Genomic DNA, 20,261 nt, shown 5'->3' with positions numbered 1-20,261 from the left:
GAGAGGAACCAAATGCACATCAAATCAATTCCAGCAGGCGAAGGGAAGCAGGCCCAGGTTGAGGACTCTGTGACACATGCCTCTCTGACAGAGATTACTTCCCTCCCCTCCTAGACATGTTTCCGCATTTTTAATCTGATATAGCTTGGCAGCACATGCAAATTACTGTGAATTACTGAGATAGGTGTGACAAAAGGTGGATGAAAGCCACAGAAGAAGGAGGTCAAGTCTGATTTCTCAGAGGAAACCTTTCAGGCGGTGGGCGCTTCCTGTCAGGAGGTTTTGTCTTCATTAAAACCTGTGTGCCTCTCTCAGCTGTTGCTGTGTTAAACAGTGTGATACATGTGTGATGTGTTAGGATTACGACACTGGATCTGTAGTGAGGTGTTGCTCCAGGCTAATTCACCTATGTTTGAAGCGTTACCTAAACTATTAAATTTGTCTGCATTAAACCTGATATATTTTCACATATTGTTCACATGAACTAAGACTTTTTCACAATGAGCTCCTTTATGTTGACAGTTCGATCCAGAGGTTTACATTTTAAAAAGTTTCACCTGGAGTAAGTGGACATCCGATCAGGTTATGGTTAAAGGATTTAGTGTAACAATAAAAAACATATACCATGCAATGAACCCATGCTTTCACTAATTTTCTGTATTCGCCTGTGTAGTGCAGTGTTAAGAGCAGTTGGAATGTATCCCAGCATGCACTGGGAGAAAGAAACAGTATGACCTTGTCACAGAATGAAGTCTTTTTTTTTGTTGTTTTCCTTATTTTGCAGTGAAAGGCATGGGACATAAAACTGACATAATATTAACAAAAACTACTTAAGACTAACAAGAGCAACGCATAAAAGGCCAGCGATATCAAAATGAAAAAGCACAACCATGGAAGAGATAAATGAAGAACAATTAAAGCAGCAATTAAAACAGCTTTTATGTTTGTTGCCTCTGGAGAGAAATAAATGTGTGATTCAAGGTTATAACGGCATTCCTCCCTTCACTCCTCCATTCCCTGCAAAGCTGAACTGGATGAGAGCAAGTTACCAGCTACGAGCAAAGTGACAAATAAAACACTTTGACCAGAGATCTCCAAACTACGAGCAGGGGACAATGAATCTGGAAAGGTAACACTCAGTACCCAACACAAATTTTGTGAGAGTGGGTAGTGATGGTCAGAAATCCCACAGGAGGGGGGAGTAGCTGGATTAAGAAAGCAATCTTGTGCAAAGCTTAATTAAGTCTGGCTCTGTATATAAGGCTACACTGGGCCATACTGTGGGATTTTTTTTTAAATTCTTATAGTTTGGTCAGCCAGTGGGTCGAAATATGTTTGCTTGAAGACATAAAAGCAATCAATCAATACTTTCAAGTCTCACAGTGTGTGATTAGGTGTCAATCTGAAAAATATTGTAAAAATCCCAGTATCTCAGGGAGGAGAATTAGAATGGAACTGTAATGAACATGAGGTCAATCTAATGCAAACTAACCTATGAGAATCCTTTCAGAAGCCTACAACACCAGCCTCTTACAAACAGAGTTACTGACCTCCAGAATGAACACGGGAAGCTGCGTGAGCTCCTCCATCACAGTGGCGTGATACTCGGTTTGACTGAACACCGGCGCCTCGTCGTTGCGGTTAACCACCTGAACCACGACCAGTGTCTCATTCTCCCACTTCCCATCGGAGGCGACCAGCCGGAGCTCGTAGTGCTGCTCCATCTCATAGTCGAGTGGCTGAGCCACGAAGATGGTGCCCACCTCAGGCTCCACATCGAAGGTCCCCATAGTATTTCCTGAGGTAATCTGGTATCGCAGCTTGGCATTGGCACCTGGATGGGGATAATTGAGTACTAATTGAGTTTTTTCTATTTCACAAATCTTATATGTTGATGAATTACTTTTTTTTCTGTCTGTGGGCCTAATCAAGCAATGTACACATTTCATCTTGTCGTTTAATAAATGTAGCACGGTAGGGTGCACCCTGGACAGGTATGATATACTATCACACACATCTTTTTTTCTTAAAATTCAGTGCAGGTGAAGCAAAGACTGAAGACTCACATTTCAGCTTTTTTAGGCATCACAACATTAGCTGTCTGTTGAAGCTCTTATAGTGCAACTATACATACAACAACACATGGAATAGATTCTCAGGCAGAAAAAAATATCTCTGATGACAGTGGACACACACACACACACACACACAGCGCTGACCACTATGTGAGAAGAAAACAAGTATCTCTCACAGTGGGGCTCATTAGATGCTTTTCCTCTACTTTTCCTCTATACAGAGAGACAAACATAGACCCATACAGAGAGTTGTTATTTCATTGCTCCAGAGGACATTATATTGACTTTCCTGAGATTTCCCACTAACCATAGCCTCAAACTTACTTTTACCTGACCTTAAGCTAATGCTTACTGATAGAGTATAATCTGTATGATATAACTTCAAACTGATATAAGTCTCCTGGAAATGAGTCATTTGAGTACACTCACTAATGGGATGTTAAGGTCTTTCCTTACTATTTTTCTGTTACTATATGACTGAGGTTTCCCACCTCCTGGAGCATGTTCGGAAGATCTCCACTGTGGGGCGTCCTGGATGCATCCTAATCAGATGCAATCACCACCTCAGCTGACAAAGCTCCCTCCAGATGATCCTTATTTATTACCTTAGGAGGACAACACGAACACTGACTAGCCAGCAACAGTTGAGAGCTGGAACATACATTGACTGCTGAATTCGCAGAGCTGCCTTCAGGCATGCTTCCTTTGTACCACAACAGTATAACATCTGCATTTCAGCTGACTCTGTCAGTCTCACAAACTGATTTACACTCATTCCCATTTACAACAAGACCTCAAGATAAACACCTTCAGCAACTCACTTTCACCCAAGAGTGTTAACACCCTTACATACTACAATTCTTTTTTTATCTGTCTCTTTCTTCACCATGTTTCACCTTATCTTTCCTGAACACAACTGAAAATAGAAAACTAACAGCATCGCTAGTGTATAGTGTAGATCTTGGCTTCAAGGCGAATTTCTAACAGATATGAAAAGATAGTCTGAAAGGATATTAAACAGAGAAACTCAGGGTTATATATCCATTTCCTCTCAACCGTTCTGCTTGTTGATTATCAATGAGCAATTCTTCTTCAGTACAGCATGTTGTACTTTAAATAAGCGCTAACCTCTGGGGCTGAAAATGAAGCTAACAGGGATTAGTCCCAATCTGCAGTTCGTCAGATGAGAAAACAATGGCTAGTTTCAAAACATATATAACCCCCAAAGATGTTAAAAAACACTCTAAAGCAAAAAAACAGAGTGGCAGAGAGAAGTGCTTTGCTTTTTATGTCTAATTTATCCATTCATGACAACGATTCTTAGGGTGAGTCAAAGCCAACAGTTACATTCCACTTTTTCAACAACAAAATCAGTCAAGTGCTGTACAAGCCTTTACAACCACTGTCAACAGAGCAATGGATAACATCAAAGTGGCAACATCTGTCACATAAACATAGAAGTATGAAATAAATGCAGCATTACTTATAGTTTCCACTCTTCCCCATCTGATCTTGGCATAATAATTCCTCTTGTCCCTGCGTTTCTTGCCCTCTTCTCACCCAAATCCAAGTTCACTCTGCTAAGATTTTGAGCAGACAAATGGCCCAAATCTGAGCCAAATCTGCAGTTAAATTGCTATGTGTGAACATGACAAAGATTATTTGCGATGCTCATAGAGAGCTCAATTCTAGCTTGCCTGATAGTATGGGGCAGTCGACGGGGAGGAATTGTTGATTGAGCCAATGAGAGTGCAAAAGATGACAGAAACGGATCATCAGAAACAAACACATAAACATGGTGGTGAGCATGATGAAAAAACTATGGTCTGTTAAGAAAACTGAGAGGACTTTGGTTAAACATTGACAAGAACACCTATGCATCTTTGATGTCTCTAGTGTGCAATATCATAAGAGACTTGCAAGAGAAGGTATAGAATTAAACTGCCAGCTCTCATCAACAACAAAGTGGAACTTGTATTATATTGTACATTACTAATTAGAGATAGAGTTGTCTGCATAACAGCTGAAAGAGTTTGATAAAGGTCAGTCAGACGTTTTAAGCCTGATGAAAAATCTTGTAGTGTGTGGCCCCCTCTGTAGATTAATCGTGCACTGTGAACCCACTACAATTTAAAAACTCACAATCATAAGACAAACAAGTTGTGTAGTGTGAACAATACAACAATCTGATAAAAATCTTGTGGTTTTTACCATGCTTTTACAGCCCTCTTGCTGAATCCAAGCCCATCTTTTTCTCTTCTTCATTTCCTCTACATATATATTTCCGTCTGTTCTATTCTTTTTTATCTTTACTCTCATCCCTACATCATCTGCCTAATTCTATTGTCATCTGCCTATATTTTAAGCTTTACTCTCCTCTACCTTTTAGTCTTTGATCCCTCATCTTTCCTCACTCATTCTATTCTTTCCTCTTATTTTGCTTCTCTGTCTTCCTCAGTTCCTCTCTTGAAATCTTCTTTATTTTTACATCTCTTTTGCATTTACAGATTTTTTTATCTTTTCCTCTCATTCTGTTCATCTCTCATAACTCTATTGACCTCTCCTCTTTCCTAATGAAGTAAAAGAAAAATGCCAACACACATATGGATAAATTACACCCACCCACACACACATACACACACAAAGATGCATATTAATAGCCCAGAGGCAGGTCTGTCTGGGTCCAGCTTGCTCTCTGTTTACCGGCACCAAGGAGACTTTAGGAGACAAACACCATCTGTGGAGACATGGAGGACCTTCATTATGACACTGGGGAATGTATACTCTTGTTTGTGTGTGGAAAAGCTTAAATGCACTGGTCCGTCATAGCCTAGAAGCACGATCCATCGTGACACTCATCGAGTGGCTCAGTGCATGTGTATAAATGGGAGTGTGCGTAAATGTGTGTAAGGGGAGTAGCTACAGTGGTTTTTGCCTCCAGCAGCCTCCCTAATGATCAGTCTGGCCATATGGTGTTGCTCTCTTAACAAATACACACACACACATGCACACTTGGGGATAGGGCTGATTTAATTCTCAGCCTAGCAGGAGACCTAAAATTGAGATTAAGGTCAGATCTCTGCTCCTCGTGCGGTGGACCGGAGGGGAGAGTCGTCCCTGAGCACTGACTGCAGGTCGACACTCTGAAGGACTAAACTAATCACTGGAGGAAGTTTCATTCCATTTCAAAATCGCATTAGAAAGTATTACATGTTGTTGCCTCAAATGGCTGCAAGACACACCGCCGGTTCTTGAAATTCAGTTGACTGCAGTAGCCAGAAATCAGGTGTAGTGATTTAACACTGCTTGATACTCGATTCAAAAGTTATATAAAACATGAAGCCCAGTATGTTACAAGTGTGAAAATCTGGACTACCTTTACCCCTGTAACTACTAATGCATGCTCTAAAAACATAAAAGGTTGAACTAAATTAATAACTATCCATCTGTGAATTCTTCCTTTCAAGCACCACAAAATTCAAATGAGAGCTAATGCTGCAAAGCATATAGGAATCATTATAGAATGGGATGTCATAGCATGGCTGCTGAGCCAGGACACCACTTGTGTGCTGTGATGAGACTACAAAACATTTATAGCTTTGCAGATTGTAACTGTGTCAGATTAAGCAATCATGACCCTGCTGTGACTTGTGCCACATTCATGTCAAATGAGAATTACTGTAATTACCAGTTTCTGATTTCTAATATATTCTCATCTAAATCATAAATACTGCTTAAAAATGAATAAATACTGCTTGCAAACTTGAATTTTGCTGTAAATTTAAGCAAAATCTGAAGAGCCATGTGCTTAAAAATGCAAAAAAAACAAAAAAAACAATCTAAAGGTTGTTGTTCAACTGAATTAATCCCTAATATAATGGATCAATATTGAATATAGATACTGAGGGTTTGTAGAAACTGTTTGTATAGCTTCAGGTGTTTCATACGAGGTATTTTTACTATGTATAATTAAAATAATTTGTGAAATAGGGTGAGTTTTTGTTGTACATCTGTATAATTTTTGACCTGTTCATGTGATAAATTTTTAATTTCAATAAACAAACGAGCAGATGTTGAGCTACAAGTTAACTCCAATGATCATCTTAAGTATGTGGTTATTAACAGAGATAAGCTGACATAAAGATGAAAACACCACCAATCAAAGTTAAAGAGCGAATTCTCTCAGCTCCCTTGACTTGACATGTAATCATAAAACCATTTTGATTTCATACACACACAAAAGTCACAAACATGGGTATAATCTAATCTTAATCTGTCATAATATAAACATGACATAACACAATGTCACACTGGTTATATGTACACGCAGAGCAATATTTCAACAGTTGATCTTGATCTAAATAAGACAATATTCAAGTTATGGTGTTTACATTAGCAGCAGATATTCCATTAACATTCCCACTTACGCATTACAGAACATAGTCCAATTATTAGCTCATGGCCACATTATTTCCACATGATTTCTCCCATTTAAATGCTTAATTCTATCCATATCCTACACAGAGCATTAGCTTCTAAGTCAAAACTATGTATTTTTTTCCCTTCCTGTTCTGCAATGAACCTCATTGTTGTTATGTTGTCAGACACTGTGACAGAAACAACCAACCCAATCATTGAAAACAAGGCCAAAACAAGAAACTGTGTTCATAAAAAACACAAGCCCAGATTCACTCATAATAAGCAGACCTGACAACTCTGGAGCAAAGAGCAAAGCCGTGTGTGTGTGTCAAAAGGTGCCGTGAATATTACAGTAGGTCCTAACATTGCGATTACGGTGAATACATGTCTACATAATGCAAGTAATGGGCATAATCCACATAATTTAACGTCATGATTGCTTACTCCAAATTTGACCTTATTTGGATTAAGGTAATTAGAAAATGCTGTTTGCATGGCATTGTCTTTTCAATGGTAAAGACTTAATCAGGTAATTATTGGACATTTGTACATTTTCCATCTTTGCGTGTGTTTTTATATTTCTTGCATGTCTGGATTTATCTGTCTGGAGTGCCACACTGGTGCGGTGGTTCACACAGCCCCCTTCGCAGCAAGCCTGTTTCTGCTTTGAATCCTGAAAGAACCCCCTCTGTGTGGAGTTTGCATCAGTCTATGTGGGTTTTTTGCAAGTGCTCCAGTTTCCTCCAACAATTCAGAGGACTGCGTGTTAGGTTAACTGTTGACTTTAAGCGAGTGTGTACACGGTTGTCTGTCACATTGTGCTGGCCTTTTGATGGACTGGCGACCATGCCTCTTCTCCAATGTCAGCTGGGAGAGGCTCCATCTAAGTGCAACCCTGAACAGGAAAAAGCTGTTATAACCATAATTGTGTTTCCTCATGTCAAACCCATTAAAGGTCATGTGATGAAGGGCCCAGAGACACACTTGGGTGATTGGGAGTGCAAATAATCAGGGGGCACTTAACACACTGTCAAAGGTGATAGAAGGCAAATTGGTTCTCTTTAAGCTACAATTTGCTGTTTTGTTTGTTTAAAGAGAAACTCAGACACAACAACATACTGCTCTGTAGGAGAGAGCTAGTAAACAATTACTCTGTAATTGTCATGGTTATTTTACTAGGATGCCAGAGGATAGTTTACTTCAGAAAAATGCCACTGAATACTTAAGTCAGCCAGCTCATGTGGAACAAATTACTATGTAGATGTACAACATGTGCAACATTATTGTTTATAGTCCGGGCTCTGACCTCATTGCTCTCCCACTCCCTGTTGAGCTTCCCTTTGGGAGGGATGATGCTAAATTCCCACCAAGGGGGGAATATAGATTCAGAGTGTGTATTGGAGTCAGTGAGCAGCAGGAGAGCTTTCTGGTGAGCAGTGTGGCAGCATGCATGCAGTGCAAGAATTAGTAGAACACTGAGCAGCTAAAATACCCCATCATGATCAAAAAGGTGTGTTTTAGTAAGAGAAGCATGCTGTGTGGATGCTGCAGCGGACTGGCACACCACGCTTTATTTATTAGACTTTTTACTTTATCTGACTGGCTTGTGTCTGGATTACAAACCAGCAATCTTTGTATTCCACAGCCAGTCAATCCTTATCATTGCCGTCACTGATGTCTGCACAGTAACACCACTTCTGGTCAGTCTCACACAAACACATCCCTTATTATCTGACAACTTCACTGCAGCTGCAGGTGTCTGTGCGTGTTTACTAAACCCCGAGGCGACACTTAGCTGAAACACTGAAGTCAGCAGAACTGAGAAAAAGCCTCTTGATCTCATTACCAGACGTTCTTAGTTCGGCAAATTTTCCACTAAGAGGACGAAATACATCCAGAAAACACGACGGGTGAAAAAAATCTGTATCTAATCAGCTTTAGGGCAAGAAGGGGGATAAAGAGCGGTAATCTAAACCCACCACTCAGATCTGTTCCACCCCACCTTTCATAATTCCAACAAACACCAAACCAAGCTGAAATGAGTACACGTGTGAGTGTGTGATTCCCCTGTAAATGTGACAGTTAATATCTGAACCAAAGGCCAGCAGTCCTTAAACACCTGTCACCTTCAACAGCAAACTGTGGTGGTAATGAACAACACACACACATGCCCACACACACCTGAAACAAAGGTGAGGGGGCAGATGCTGCAAACAGAAGATACCCTCAGTGAACTTCGTATAAACACAGATGTACACTGAAAATACACCACTATCTGCAAATCAGTATGGAAACTGAAATGTCTGAAGCCAAGACACATCACATAAATCTCCTTGGAGTTTCAGACCTACTTTTTTTTCCAACACACATGCACGCTCACAGATGGACAGCAGCCACATGTTAGACGTGCAGTAAAACACATAAAATCAGAGCGATGACCGTAACACAGCCCCCCCATCATTATCACATCATTTTCCAACATGTATCTCGTTGGTTTGATGGCAAAGAAACAACAGGTTTGTTCTGGGCCACTCAGAGAAACAATGATGATCCAAACAGATCCAAAACTATTAACTACAGCAGTTGTTGTTGATACGGTGATGTTAAGCAGGATGTTTTCAGGTGCTCAGCATCTATCAGATTTCAAGAAAGAAATGATTTCTGTCAGGTTGTTCTGGGCTCTATGGCAATTCAATAATTCATGAGAAATGTTTGTATGGCCTTCCAAGTGTATGATTATTTAATCACAAACAGAACAACTCATCATTCATTCATATTTCTCATAAAATGAAAATAAACAAAGCACATCAATAACATGGCAACAAAGTGCACCTAAATATGTGCATGTTAGAGGTTGTGTCCCTGCCAAATAAACAAAACACCATCAAAGCCAAGTCATTTATTTATCTATATATTTATACTTATTCATCACCATCACAAACTTTACACAAAACCAAAGGCTAAACTTATTCTCTGTGTTCGGAAATTCTAATTAAATTCTAAACAACTGCTTTATGTTTGATTGATGGCCAATTATTCTGCTTATGTAATTGAAGAAATTCAGTCATACAGGTGCTGAACATCACTTAGCTATTAGCAGGTGCAATCCGGGTACACTGGTGTTTAACTCTCTTTTACAGCTACTTTCATGGAGGCAGGGACTCCTGCTCTGCAGCTGGTGGTGATAAAAAGAATAAAAAGGATGCAACAGAAAGTTGCAACACTCGAGAACAAAATCCCACCACTAGGAATCCTTATGACTGTATCCAGCATTTATGATTTATGATGGTTCTGAAAGCACTCCTGGCTTGTTGTTCTTAAATTGGAACTTCATTAAATGTAGCAGTGGACGAAGTTTCCTTTGAGGCTAAAACAACGAGAACAACATGAATTTCTTGAAGCGACAGACATTTCAAAACATACTTAACCCCAAGATATCTCTTTCTTACCCTCACAGTGCTGACTCATCAGAGATCGGATCTGAGGTTTTAGTTAATCCCAGTAACACCCTCACCTACCAGTCTGTTAGGAAGGTTTAAGGCAAGTTTGAGCTAAGATGGCTGATTCTCCTTATCTTGGTCTCAGGACGCCCAAGTGTTATGGAGTCAATGGTTTTAATTATAAAGTGGGAATTGCCTGACAGGACAAAAACAGAGGGATGTTTGTAAGGGAATCAGCAGGAGCTTGCTGTCTTAGCCTCTCTTAATCTCATGTTCAGGGTCTTCCTGAATTTCACAGGGATCAGTCTCAGAGGAGTAAAAGCTAAATTGAGACATTTCCAGCAACAACTGTACATCAGAAGTACATAAAGGTTAAAAACATAAAGCTCAAATTGCTATCATGAAAATAATAAAGTAAAGCAGTAAATGATCTCTACTAACAATGACCTTTTCAGCAATAAAGATGGCTGAGAAAAGGCTCAGAGCTGTGGCATACATTTTTTCATTAAGTTGATACAACGTCTTTATTAGACATTTATGTAATCGTTCCACTTTTAAAATGTTTTGGGAAACAAATATATATACATATTGGAAACTGTGGAATCAGTAGACACACTTTATAAAGCAAAAATAATAACACAAATGATCCTTAAGTTCAAATTAGGTGAACATTTACTTGGAAAAATTAACTACCATGAAGTGACTCTAACTTTAAACTTTATAGGTTACATGTGTTTGAGAGTCATTAGGAATATTCATAAACTCTTTTATCATTGATTCCATGAGTTACTCACACATTTACTCTACTTCCAGCCCTTAGTCTTCAGTTAATTTGGTCCCGTAAACAGAGATTTCTTTTTTTTTTTGTGACATCTGATGAAACTACAGGAGAAAGTTTGGAGAAACGAGATAATGGGAGACACGTGAAGGGAAGTCTGGAGATCTTCTGAGGAGATCAGAGTAAATCTGGAGTAAGAATGTGTGAATGAGTCACACAGTATGAATTTGGATTGGCGTCAACAAGAAAAAATAAAGGTTAAAGATTAAAAAGAGAAGCAATAAAATAGGACGTCATTTTACTTTCCTTCGTGTGCGCCCTGAGTAAAGGGAACCTCAGAGACTTCGAGCCGATGCCAACCACCGTCATTAAGAAGGAGAAAGAGAGACTAGTTTTTTTGTTTTCTGATATTTTTGTCGTTTTTTTGCCTCCTACTGCTTATTGGTTTAGAGCGGAGGTGGAAGAGGAATGAGGGACAAACACAAACAGAGACAAACATCAAAACTGCCGACCTCAAGGGAGCAGCAGCACTTGCTAACGAGCTGTGACAGCAAGAGAAGAAGAGGAAGGAGACGGGAGCAGGATGTACGACAGAGGAGATAAAACAACAAAAGGAGACAAGAAGTGAGCAAAGAAGAGAAGGAAAAAAAGTGCCAAAAATGAAGATAACAGAAATGTTGGAAAAGTGTTCAAAAGTAAGGAAACCACAAATCCTCTCTGTGACAAACTTCATCAACATCAGACTTTGATCATCTGTCTGAAGTTCACTGACTTCTCTCCCCCACCAACAACAACTGTGTGCCACAGAGTGACAACAAACTATGAGATTCTGACTGACCTTCATCCTCGTCGTTGGCTGTCACGGTGATGAGGACGAAGCCAACCTCTTTGTCTTCCTCCACGCTCACCTCGTACAGTGGCTGAGCAAATGCTGGGGCGTTGTCGTTGACATCAGCGATGAAGATCCTGACGTAGGCTGTGTCTGAGTGAAGACAGAACGGACTTGAATGAGGAATATTATGGAAACTCATATAAACATCAGTGTAAGATTCTGCAGCCTTTCACTTGCAACTCTTTGCAACATGGCTCTACAACCCAGACTATTTCAGAATAAACCGCAGAATGTGTTCAAGATGAAGTAAACAACTGTCTTAAGCTGAAGTGAGGTGGTCTAAAATCCACAATGTAGCTGTCGCACAAACTGCTACGAAGGTTTTGAGGTTTGAGCTGTTTTCTGGTGACCTATTCTGAGGAGGTTATAGGTTTAGCTCAAGGAAAGCTTCTTATTCTCTAAACTGAGAGTGCGCAGAATACTACTACTGCGGGTAAAATACTGACTACTCATAAATTGGCATACTGCACACAATTTCACTTCACTGAAAACAAATCTCTTGAAGAGTGAAATTCCAGTCAAGAAAGCTTCCCTACAAGTCAAAAGCATAAAATTCCTCATGGAGCTCTGTATGAGAATCTAATCTTGAGCATCACCTTTATCATTTTGACTGCTTTTTAACTATTTAACTATTTATACTGAACTTTTTTCAGATGCAACCATAAAGGCTGGTGTCCACATTATACTTTTTCTCTGAGTGCCAGCGTTTCAGTTGTTGTTGAGCAGAGCGCCTATGCGACCACCTTGAGAAAAAGCACTACACCCAGCATCGTTTTTCACAACACCTTCTTTGTGCAGCCCCTCTGAGAACACAAAAATTGAAAATCTCTGCACTTTTAAGAGAGGTGTCATCACAGCGGATTTTTTTCAGGCAACTAATCGTATGGGCAGGCATGGTCACCCTGGTAACCAGTAAAATGGAAAATAAACTTGTTCTTCCTCTGTGTCGAACAGAAGTGATCAGAAAAGTCCATTTATGGGAGAAGATCAGTCGGACACTACATGTTGATGGTAATGATAGTAATAATATAATGACGACGAAGCTACCTGAACCTTCTAACAGGAGTCCTACAGAAAGTTGTCCCAACCTTGAATAGGCCTGAAACTGAGTTACTTCTAATGGTGTCAATTGCACAAAGCTGTGATAGTCATTGTGCTTTTTTGTCTGATTGAGTGTGTCATACACCGACTTCTCCAAACTGTTGTTAGTATGAGGGATTTTTCTGTTTGGTGGTCAAGGGGGATGAGCTACGGTGAAAAAAATCACACACTGACAAATAGATAATACACTACATAGTGTTAGGGCTGCTTTATCAGTTAAAGTGGAGATATGAGCCAACTACTGTTGAAATAATGTTGTCATAGAAAAGTAAGTAGTGATAAGACACCGGCAGGAAACTCCATTGCCAAGTAAGCTCTTTTCCGTGCCACAGGCCCTGAGGAGAATGAACAAAACATTAGTTTTTGGTGTGTGATACCTGTGTTTGGTTGGCCTTGCTGGCCTGGTCGGGCTGACTCTGAGCTGTCCTGTGACTGCACCTCAATCAGGTAAGAAGCTTTCTGCTCACGGTCAAAAGAGGCACGAGTGACAATAACGCCAGTGTGCGAGTCGATGCTGAAGAACTGAGAGTCCCCGCTCTCATCCCTCAGGATCGTGTACTGGATCTGAGGAAGACGGAGAAGTTGAAGAAAAGGAAGAAGAAGAGGAGGTAAAAATAAGTTGACTAGTGATGAGTGCGACTGCCTCTCACCATCCCGTGTAGACCAGAGTCCAGGTCTGTGGCCGACACCTGAGCGACAGACGTCCCGACCTGTGCTCCTTCAGGAACGGTGGCCTCGTAGGTGGATGACAGGAAGAAGGGAACGTTGTCGTTGACATCTGATGAGAGAAAGAAAAGACAGAGTAGCAATCAAAAACACATTTTATATTCCTAAATGCCATCATCTTTTTTGTTGGCAGAACACAAACAGTCATGTCCATGAAAGCTGATTAAATTGGATTTAAAACTGACAGAGAGCAAAAAATAAAGATGATGGACAGCAAATTGAGACCCTGGTTTGATTTACACCTGAAAAAGAGATTAAACAGTAAAGATGAAGTCCAATGAAATAAAGAAAGCAGAAAAGTCTGGGGTCTGAAGTCCATCAGAAAGTGAAGTTGGACTGTGTCTCCCCTCGCTAATGAAAATTTAGTTATTAGTGAGGCATTATCCTCCAAACACCCTGAAGAGTCCACAAAGCAGCTTGTCAGCCCACTTTCAAGCTCCGGTAAGCCAATTACAGCGTCCAGTGTGGGTTTGTTCAAAGCCAATCAAAGTCAGGAAGTGTTTTCTCCTCTTTCCTTCTCTCCACCCGCCTACAGATGCTGATTGGGAAATGAGTCATAGTTAAAATGAGGTGGCATGGAGCTCACACCACCAGTCACTGCTGTTTTCGTCTTTTCTTTCTCTACAAGAGACAACCGAGGATACAAACTACACCTCATTACTCTCTTTCCTTACAGTTGTTAGTACTGTAGCTCATTAAAGCTGGACTTATGTGACTCACTTTTTTTCCTCTGCTTGTCAAAGTTAAATGGTGACTTTTGACATGAAAGTGAATACAATAATTGTTTCAAATAGTTCAAATCACAGGCAGGAAGACGTTTAGGCTTGTATTTTTAAATTAAAAGACAGACGGAAATGGATACATACGAAATAATTAAAAAAGAAAAAAATCCACTATGATTACAGAAATATTGCCCGAAATGACGGAGATTATCATGATGTACCATAATTGATATGATAACCAATTATCACTCTGTGTTTGTGATTGTTTCTGCAGCTCATTTTTTACAATTTGGGGCATTTCTCATAATACCAGCTGAATAAGTAAAAACAAATACAATCAGTTTCTAACTGTTTTTTAATTTTATAATCATCTTTTTATCAGATCTGACTCGTGCTCTTTTTTATTGTTATCTCATTGTACACTTGTTTAAAGGCACCAAATGGAGACTTAGCTTATAATATCAGGATACTGAACATAGATGGCAACATGCTTTAAATAGCCTTTTCTTTTGTACAAATTTCATGAAATTCTGTGGAAACCTACATTTTTAAAAATTTCTAATTTCCAGTGATGTTGCATAACCAGTATGAAATATCCGTTCTAACATTAAATCTACACTAGTGGAATTACCAAATTCTTTAAAGCAACTTAACACTGAAAATGCCGCCTGAAGATACATCCGCTTGCCTTTAATGTTTCTGTTACTGGCATTTATTTTTCTCTTTTTCTTAAAATCAATACTGAGTAAAAGAATATACTTCAGGCAAACAACATCTCAGATGGAGTTGTTTTACAGTGATGGTTTTACATCCCACAACTGTAGGGGGAGTTACAGAGTAAATGCCACCTAATACGCTCTAGGTGTACACATTCATGTTTTTTAATATTATGACAGGATTACAACAGATCAAATTATGTCAAATTATGTCAACCACCTCAAGCAATCACCCCCTCAAAATTGTCGCAGGTGACTGAGACCTCGCAGTCCAGCTTTAAAGTTTATCAGCAGTGACTGAAAGCATTTTGACAAGCAGAAAATGAATGTTTTAAAGATGCAACCAGGACCTGAAAAGCTCAGGTATAAAGAAACGAAAAGCCCTGCAGAGAGACTCGGACTCTCGTATGTGAAACTGACAGATATTTTTCAAGAGGACAGACAAGCACAAAACTGTATACCTAAGATATAACAATATATGATGACGAGTGTGAACAGCACTCTGGAAAATTTTATTTTCAGCTTGCAGATGAGAAAAAGTCAAGTTGTCAATCAGAAAAAGTTCTTTAAAGGTTATTTGAATAGAAAAAAATTAAACAGTAAAATGTATGTGCAGTAAAATATCCTCTTTATTAAATGCTTTTGTAGCCTTTGAGCAGCAAATAACCTATTCCCTGCCGAGTGTGATGACCCCTAAATTAGTCGAAAGAAATTTAACTGCTAAGAGAGCAGGTAAGGTACTCGAATAAAATTGAGATATAGACAAAACTGAACTGTTTAAATGATCCAGTCTCCTCAACATCGAAAAATAAGTGGGTTAGTCTTAGAAATCAAAGGTCCAGGCTGAAAATTGGATTCACTCCAGGTCTTTTAAGAGCTGAAAAATACAGGATAGCTCAAATGGGACATCAAGCATGCAAATACAGTCATTCCTCTTACCTGTCACGTTGACGTAGACAGTGGTGAAAGAAGCGAGTGGCACAGCTGCAACGTTCTGCACGCGCACTCGAAGGATAAAGAATCGTGTCGTCTCATAGTCGAGGTTCTCAGCTACCAGGATCGATGCTGATCCATCTGCCCGGTTCGGTTTGATGTAAAACCGCACGGGCATGTTGGTTTCTGGCACCTGACCCTCCTCCAGGTTGTAAGTCACCCGAGGATCACCGAGAGGAGACGTTGCCTTGATGGTCTGATGAGAGAGGGAGGAGGAGAGAATTAGAGGTCAGGCATGCTAAACAGGATTCTTACATGATTAATCAAAAAGTACAAACACTACTGACAGGGACATTACACCAGTCAGCCATAACATAATGACAATTTGTCTAATGTTGAGTAAGTCCTTTTAATGCTGCCAAAAAAGTGTGCTGTGTGGACAAATAAGATCTGAGGCCCTTGAGTGTCTGGTACTGGGACATTTGCAATAGATCCTTTGGGCCATGTGAGTCTTTACAGTTTAAGTTTGCTTCCCACAGTTGCCTTCAGATTCCATCAGGTATTCAGGGAGTTTGAAAGCTGGCTGAATATCTAACATTCTCAATTGTTGTTTTTGAGCCTTTGAGCCCATTTTCTGGTGCTCACTGCTGTCCTGCTGGGGGAAGGTGCAAATGTAATGGAGTGATGATATAAAGTCGGGCACAGATTGAATAGACAATCAGAATCGGAATTTCCTTTTAATGGAACTGCAAGTGCATATAATGAAATTAAAATGACCACACTACGGTTCAAACATAGGACACAGAACATGACCGGCCAGATAATATGTAGGAAAAAAAGCATAAAAATCTGTGTTGTGCAGGTGCATATCAGAATATGTGGATAATACTGCTTTTAGTGATTTCTGATTGTGTGAAGTGGTTAAGAAAAAAAAACAAAACAGTGAGAGAAATGAGGAGATATCTTCGGAAAAGAGGATCCCAAAGAACTTCAGAGTCTGCACTCTTTCCATGTACGCTCTTTAACAAATCTTTGTTACATTTCCTCTTAAAATTCCAGTATTGACTCCTTGTTTTTTGTTATATTCATTGTCAGTTTATTCACTACTTTGGCAGTCTCTGTATCTCGTCCCTGTTAACCAACTTCCTGTGATGAGCCAGACGACAGCTGTGTAGTCTGGGCTCATCACAAGGGATTTCTCTATGTAGCCCCAGAGTGCCTAACTTCTAACTTCTGTGTATTTCTTTTTAGCTTCAAGTTTGGAAATAACATAACATGTAATGCATCAAAGTCTCAACCCAAAGAGGACTCTGTACTGGTTCATGATGACATCATGTTATCTCTAACGACCTCCAGATATATAAACCATAACACACACCAAAAAAGTGACACTCTAGAATACACAACTGTAATTCAAAGAATGCACCATTTTAATGGTCACAGGAGCAGTTCAGTCCTTTTATGGAAATGAAGAACAGCAGAAGAATCCTCAAGAACTTTTCCAAGACACCTAAAAAGGTTTTGTTTCAGATTCTGCTTTGTTGGTGCTTCTCTTTGTGTGATTCATTTTCCATTTCATTTTGAATCAGTGTGCATGTGTGTGTCTCAGTTGCCTTGACCTGAACATCCATCAGTGAAAGAGCTTTTAAGACTCATGTTATTCTCTTGGCAGCAGATAAAGCTGACTTTAGGATATGTGTATGTGCATTTGCTTGTATTACTCACGAAAATGCACAAATACCCACTGACATTGGAAGAACCTGCATTCTTTTTGTGGACAAAAGACTTGGTTTAAGGCTGGACAAAGGTTAGGTTATTACTGGTCAAGGATAAGTTAACTCTACACAAATCATTGTAAAACCATCTGAAGGTATGGACATGTACATCTGTGGAAGAGAGCTTTTAAGACCTTTAATACTACAGACTCCAAACCTTGCCACAGAAGGACTGTATTTTCCATGGTTGAGTGATGTCAACTATTTTTACAGTAGGGGGTATGACCCGATCTGTACATGCAAACACACAGAAGGAGAGAGCCTTTGGTACCATATATTCCCTGTAATATCTTAAATTATTCGTCACATTAACCCTTTATCTAGACACAACTGTTATTACAGTCCATTCTAAAGTTTTCAGCTTCGGGGGAGCCATTTCATAATTCAATATGACTTAGATAACAGGTATCATGATTCTAATAAAAAAAAATGTCTCAATAAAAAGAACACTGTCATGAGTATGGTTCAATTTTCTCACTGAGCTGCAAATTAAACATGTCTGAAAGCTAAACTAACTGCTTTTGATGAGCAGCACTGTTTGACTAACAAGTGTAAAGCAAGGGTGTGTGATACACACTCTTTTAACATAGTTATGAACTCTTGAATGATTGAAACTTTGCTGATGTTATGGTTTAGGTCTCACAAACACATCAACATATGCAGGAGAAAAGCTGCCTTTGCAAAACTAAGTACGTTTGAAGATAAACCAGAAGATAACAATCAATCTGATGATGTGCATTCCTAAGTACTCAAACAATCCAAGCAGATGGAATAAGAGCACCTATACGACCGTAACTACAGAGCTCACTTACTGAGGCTGTGATATCAAGTGAGATGGAGGAGTAGATAAAGATATCACAAGCTCTCACAGACAGGCCAGATGCATCTAGAAAAGCTTAACAGTGCCTAGAAGTCAGCAGCTGAGATTTTATCATAGCAGTATCCATTCCATAACACCATATCTCTGAGTGATCTTTACAGTTAATCTTCCTCACAAAAAAGTTCCATATTTAACCAACATGTGCTCAGTAAATGCTAAAACACTACATGGCCAAAAACATTTCTGAGAAGACGATGGTACAGGATTGGGCACAGAAAGCTGAACAGCACCACTCATAGTGCTATTCACTGGACACTGGATGAAAAAGAGGCAAACCTAAGAACACATGGTGAGCTGTGAGCTGAAGTCCATGCACCATGCTTGCTGGTTGGTTACAAAAAGAAGTGCCAGTCCTTTGTTGCTGTCACACATGCAGTCAGGCATAAGCACAGTCATTCAGTGTAAATGTACTTTCACATCTGTCAGTCTGACCGTAAATGCTTCTGAAAAATGACAAGTGAAAGTGCTCAAAGTAAAATCAATGCAAATTAGTTGGACCTCTTTGGTCAAGGGCATGATTAGCATAGCTCAGTGCAAAGAATGGAAGTAGGGGGAAACTGTTAGCATAGTTGAGTGAAAGAGTAAAATTTGACCTATGAACAACTCCAAATGTTGTCATCATTTCCACCACAGTTAACATGTTTCTTTTGAGTGACAAACGCTGTCTGCCATTTCAAACACCAAAACCCTCTCAGCCCTCACTTTCTCAGACACAAAGCAGCTCATGTCTTTGTTAGCTTAGCATACTGAAAAGACAAACACAAAGATTCTTGGTTATAACCAAGCAAACTGTAGAATTACACAACATGGTCTTACTGGAGTGAATTTGTTACTAAATGATCAAAAGATTTACTGTCACAAGAAATAGTATTTTGAATTACAATCTATATTGCATTTAACTGATCAGTGAAAAACTTTCTTTGTGTATCTATTTTTATTTCCTGCCAGATGAAACATTTACAACTCCTGAGCTTTTATATAATGACTCCCCTCACTTATTTTGCTGTGTTATTTGTCTTTGGCAATGTGAAAAAAAATGGTAAAATCAAATTCGATTAACTAAAGAAAAGTTTCCAGGTGAGGAGTCGTGTCAGGACATGTTGGTGCAGCGTGGCTCAGCCCTGCAGCAGGCCAAGGCAGCAGAGCGTAAGGAAACAGCACTAATGAGAAATCATCTCATTAGACATCACTGCAGTGTGCTGAAGCAAAGCAGATCAGTGTCTGCCATCTTCTTTCACACAGATTAATGCCTGTGGAGATATGGTGAGAGATCGCTTTCAGCTGGTGTGGCTGATGCAGGGACTGATACAGCAGTCAGATTTATGCAAACAATTAGTAATCATCTGAAATGGGTGGGGTTATTTAGGTCAAAGTTTTTCATGACTTAGCCTCGATGAGATAACTAAGCTCTTGATGGCAGTCTTTTATTCAATCTATGCAGCTTGTAAATGCACAAAGTAAAAATGCATATTTCTGCATTAAGTTTTAGTTTATGTGTGTAGTAATATCATATGCAGAGAGCCAATCTGCTCACATTGTTCTGGAGTGTCTCTTTATGAACAAAAAATATAGCCCTCAGCAGGAAGCTGAAGAGGGATAGTGAACCCAACTATCACTGCTTCACAAGGTTTTGGCCTAAAGACTAAATGATTTAGATCTATAACAAAAACTACTTGGTTAAGTCAGAGAAATAAAAATGAACTGCAGACAATATTTATCTAGCATGTTGCAAAATTACAATGAGTTACAGTTTCAAGATGCATACTGAAAACTGACACCAGAGGCTTCCCTCTGTTGATTTGGG

At 39.5% G+C, this 20,261-nt stretch overlaps 1 protein-coding gene across 1 annotated transcript in view; it reads right to left on the bottom strand.

The window, feature by feature from the left end:
* Positions 1-20,261, bottom strand: part of LOC140316050 (neural-cadherin) — a 137,953-nt gene that overhangs the window by 27,155 nt on the left and 90,537 nt on the right. Inside the window, exons 13-17 of the mRNA XM_072393732.1 lie at positions 15,809-16,058; positions 13,356-13,483; positions 13,083-13,269; positions 11,551-11,694; positions 1,551-1,834 (exon numbers count right to left, since the gene is read on the bottom strand). Of these exons, the coding sequence (XP_072249833.1) occupies positions 1,551-1,834; positions 11,551-11,694; positions 13,083-13,269; positions 13,356-13,483; positions 15,809-16,058 (993 nt within the window). The remainder of the gene's footprint in view (positions 1-1,550; positions 1,835-11,550; positions 11,695-13,082; positions 13,270-13,355; positions 13,484-15,808; positions 16,059-20,261) is intronic.

This window comes from Leuresthes tenuis, unplaced genomic scaffold, assembly GCF_036924035.1.
Source record: "Leuresthes tenuis unplaced genomic scaffold, fLeuTen1.0.hap1 SCAF_10, whole genome shotgun sequence".
Taxonomy (NCBI): Eukaryota; Metazoa; Chordata; class Actinopteri; order Atheriniformes; family Atherinopsidae; genus Leuresthes; species Leuresthes tenuis.
Note: the sequence above shows the minus strand (reverse complement) of the source record. Positions and strands in the feature narration are given on the sequence as shown.